Source organism: Amphimedon queenslandica, unplaced genomic scaffold, assembly GCF_000090795.2.
Source record: "Amphimedon queenslandica unplaced genomic scaffold, v1.1 AMPQUscaffold_9318_Cont18697, whole genome shotgun sequence".
Lineage (NCBI taxonomy): Eukaryota > Metazoa > Porifera > Demospongiae > Haplosclerida > Niphatidae > Amphimedon > Amphimedon queenslandica.
In genome coordinates this window covers 1-3,528 of record NW_003550410.1, presented here as the reverse complement: position 1 = coordinate 3,528, position 3,528 = coordinate 1, and the positions used below count along the sequence as shown (strand labels likewise).

Genomic DNA, 3,528 nt, shown 5'->3' with positions numbered 1-3,528 from the left:
TAAAAATGAAACTGAAACTAAAACCAAAAACAACAACAAAAACAACAATAATAATAAGCAAATCTACATTGCAAACAGATTATAATAATAATATTATTATCATTAATAGTGTTTTCTCTTACTGGTACGAATTCAGGTGCCTTGACCCATTCTGATGGCTTCCTAGTTGGATCTTTCACCAATGTTACAAGCTAAAAGTATAAATATACATGTATACATGTACATACATGTACAACAACAGTACTGCATGCATGTCTATATTACATACATGGGTATGTACATGTACATGTAATAAAGTACATGTATATTATGCATGTACAATTTACATTTAAAATTGTGATAGGTCATCTTGCAAAATACTAATAACTACTAAGCTCATGCAAGGACTCACTCCAGATTCTGGTTGAATGTCAAGCCCGGCTGCAGCTGCCAGTGACACCGGGCCCGGGATTTTTGGAAGTGGGGGTTCCGAAACAGTCCTCCTTGTAGAGGAGGGCTGGGACGACTTTGGTCTCTGGTGAACATAACGACAAGAGTTACCGTAAGTACAAGCACCTTTTAAATAATAACGACAAATCTGAGAAAGAAAGAAAATGAATTATTTAAGTTAAAAATATTGTTTTTACTGAGTCTGGGGTATCTTTTGTGTCGTGAGAGAAAGGACAAGAAGCTCCTCTACTGCAGCAGTTACTCATGTAGTATCTAGAGGGAGAGAATAAATTGGAGCAAGAAATAAAATGCAGTCATTTGAGGAGAATTTACCTGCAGAGTACTTTGGATGTAGCCATTTTGTTTTCACGTGGGCATGCATACCACGCCTTTCATTATAGGCGTGGTAGCTACGCCTATAAAAGATGGCTTCCAATGAGGAGGTAGTTGAACGCAATATTCTTCGGAAAATGAGACGTGTACTGTTAGAAGAAATGCCGGAGCCTAGAGATCTTATTGAAGATGAGAGGTTTGGTCGTTGTATTAGCGGCTACGAAAAGGTTGAAGTGGCCAGCCTGAAGAATTTTACTGAAAGAGTTGAGAAATTCATAAACTTTTTGGAATGGAAGGGACCAGACTTTTTCGAGTCCTTTTTAAAAGTTTTGCCAGACTATAGGCCGTCACTGGAAAAGAAACTGAGAGAAGAAAGAGACTCGATCGAGAGAAAAATGAGATTTAAAGGTAAGCAGGGTGTGACCAGAAATTCAACAAGGAAATAAAATTATCTTCATTTATTTTGAATCATCTAGATATTCATAATCATCACAAAGGAGCTGCCAATGGAAAAGATGAAGGTAAAATAATTTTCACTTTTATTGCATGTTCATGTAAAATATTTAATGCCCTCTGTTACTTTTATCTAGCTGGCACAACTAGTTTTAATGATAGTGGCCCAGGTCCTTCATACCACATCAGTCACATAAGCTATTCCGGCATTCAGCTTCTCGCTGATCACCTAAACGACTCTAAAACATTTAAGGATTTCTGTCAAGCAATGAGAGTTGATAGAGACTTGATAGTGATATCGCAGCGTTCATTAAACCCCACAGCTTGCCTCCTCCAGGAAATACAGAATGACCCTGAAGCTACAATGGAAAGACTCTCTGAAGCATTAGAGAGTATTGGTAAAGGAGAACTTTATTCATCTCTTTTGCAATTAATGAACTAATAATTTATTATTATTATTATGTGTGGGTTTTTGTGTCTAAAATTATCAATCAATTTAATAATCATTTTTATTGCATCGTATCTATTATTAATTTTGTGACACATCAACATAAATTCTATTATTGAAATTATTCACATTATCATTACATTATTACAATAATTGTGCTGTCTAATGTCTAAACAAAGAATGATTTGAGTGATTTGACTGGTGTCGAAACGGCAGCTTTTCCCTTTTTAGAAGAGCTACCTTTTGAATTCTGTTGGCCAGTTTTCTGTGACTTCTTTTTCACACTTCTTGATAATGGACTAGCCGATTTACTGAATAATAAACAAAAATAATGATGAAAGCAAAAACTATACAAAGTATTCCATAGAGTATAGAATAATCTGCAATTTAGTTAAATGTAAACATAGAGAAGAAGTTTTAGTTGAATCAGCTTATTTGTTCCATTGTCATGAAATCTGTAACAAGCAAAATTTTTGAGCAACTTAAATTTTTCGTGGTTTACAAAATATTTGCTAATATAGTAGTCAGTGGGTTTAAGCCTGCATAAAATAAACCAGCTGTATGGTATACCTTGTGGTCTTGCCTGTAGAAGGCTGTTGCAACATTTCAAAGCTCTTATTACCAATAGAGCTACAGATACTAACATCAGCAGGATCAATAGACATCTCTTCAATGGCGGACTGGTTAAGACACTCATCAACGTGTAGGTTCAGTGCAGCATTATCACCAGGTACATCTTTATTGCATATAGGACACTGTAAACAAGTCTATGATAAAAATAATTATCATTGAAAAGGTCCTTGATAAAAACCATGAATCTTACTTTCATTTCAATTGATGAGGTCTCGAATCCATCTTCCAAACTTCCTTCAACTTCCTCAGACATCTTTGTTTCAAAACCATCTTCAGAATTTCTTTGAACTTCCTCAGACATCTTGACTCTTTTACTTTCCATGGTACTTGACTCTGCTTTCTCCTCGGGTGAAAAGAACCTGTCCAGTGATAGAGTAGAAGCAGCACTGCTGCTTCTCTTTTTACTAGGGGATTTACTGGTTCCTTCAAGACTAGATAATCTAACTCCTGCATGCAATCAAGAAGAATATAACATCAATGATCAATGCTATTTATAGTAGTGAGCTATATGTAATGATCTATTTATAGAATGAGATACTGCTATAAATATATAGCAGTATATATTTAACTATATATTGTATATATATATATTGTCTATATATATATTGTAACTATACATTTATAGTTACAAAAATTATTCAAGGCCACTGTATATGTTGTACATGTACATGTACTGTATATATACACACACAAGTGAATTCTTTTTATTTTTAGTACCCATTAGACGGAGTTTCAGTTGAGAATTGTTCTTCATTTCTGTTTCTAGCAGGATCCTTGCTGCTTTGTGAATATCAGCAAAGGAGCTTATAGGATTGGGGAAAGTCATCGAGCGTTGCTTCACTTCAAAAGCACTAGTCTTCAGTTTCAATGTCACAGTCTTTCCCTGCCATAACAGATATGTGTAAGCTAATCTATTATTATAGTAGTATTTCTCTTCTTGCCTTAATATTACTCTCTTCAACTTCTTCTGTCAGTGAATAGCATAACTTGTGGCACTTTTGAAAGAGTTCGGATGGCTTCCAAATATCAGGAAATGTTCTTAAAATTAAAAAAAACAATAATCTTTAATTTACTTTACATGTAACTTACCTCTCTGTACTGATGCTCTTTCTCTCCCACTCACTATTAAAAAAAGAAATATTATTTTAGACTTTTAAAATATAATTACCTGTGGACTGTACAGGACCCTATACCAAGACAAATATTCATAAAATAGTCATAGGAACACTTAG

At 34.5% G+C, this 3,528-nt stretch overlaps 3 protein-coding genes across 3 annotated transcripts; 1 reads left to right on the top strand and 2 right to left on the bottom strand.

Moving 5' to 3' along the window:
* Positions 1–76: 76 nt before the first annotated feature.
* On the bottom strand, positions 77–804 carry LOC109590896 (E3 ubiquitin-protein ligase makorin-like; the record flags this gene model as incomplete). The annotated part of the gene is made up of 4 exons (XM_020006741.1): positions 763–804; positions 627–702; positions 392–577; positions 77–191 (listed from the first exon to the last, which is right to left on the bottom strand). Coding segments are annotated over exons 1-4 (403 nt in total), but the record flags the coding sequence as incomplete, so codon positions are not given.
* A 33-nt stretch (positions 805–837) lies between these two features.
* Positions 838–1,715, top strand: LOC100633575 (uncharacterized). The gene is made up of 3 exons (XM_003391409.2): positions 838–1,170; positions 1,239–1,283; positions 1,353–1,715. Exons 1-3 carry the CDS (start codon positions 855–857, stop codon positions 1,655–1,657), a joined length of 666 nt encoding a protein of 221 aa, XP_003391457.1. The 5' UTR covers positions 838–854; the 3' UTR covers positions 1,658–1,715.
* Positions 1,716–1,758: 43 nt separating this feature from the next.
* On the bottom strand, positions 1,759–3,522 carry LOC100633704 (DNA polymerase kappa-like). Its single transcript, XM_003391410.2, has 7 exons — positions 3,465–3,522; positions 3,386–3,418; positions 3,238–3,334; positions 3,014–3,179; positions 2,487–2,743; positions 2,234–2,430; positions 1,759–1,974 (listed from the first exon to the last, which is right to left on the bottom strand). Exons 1-7 carry the CDS (start codon positions 3,503–3,505, stop codon positions 1,833–1,835), a joined length of 933 nt encoding a protein of 310 aa, XP_003391458.2. The 5' UTR covers positions 3,506–3,522; the 3' UTR covers positions 1,759–1,832.
* Positions 3,523–3,528: the final 6 nt, after the last annotated feature.

Excerpts from the sequence above, each read along its gene's own strand:
- LOC100633575 (XM_003391409.2), top strand. The coding sequence starts at position 855 with ATGGCTTCCAATGAGGAGGTAGTTGAACGCAATATTCTTCGGAAAATG. Across the intron at positions 1,171-1,238 it reads GAGAAAAATGAGATTTAAAG|ATATTCATAATCATCACAAA; the intron begins GTAAGCAGGGTG and ends TGAATCATCTAG. Across the intron at positions 1,284-1,352 it reads TGCCAATGGAAAAGATGAAG|CTGGCACAACTAGTTTTAAT; the intron begins GTAAAATAATTT and ends ACTTTTATCTAG.
- LOC100633704 (XM_003391410.2), bottom strand. The coding sequence starts at position 3,505 with ATGAATATTTGTCTTGGTATAGGGTCCTGTACAGTCCACAG. Across the intron at positions 3,335-3,385 it reads AAGAGCATCAGTACAGAGAG|AACATTTCCTGATATTTGGA; the intron begins GTAAGTTACATG and ends TTTAATTTTAAG. Across the intron at positions 2,744-3,013 it reads ACTGAAACTCCGTCTAATGG|GAGTTAGATTATCTAGTCTT; the intron begins GTACTAAAAATA and ends GATTGCATGCAG.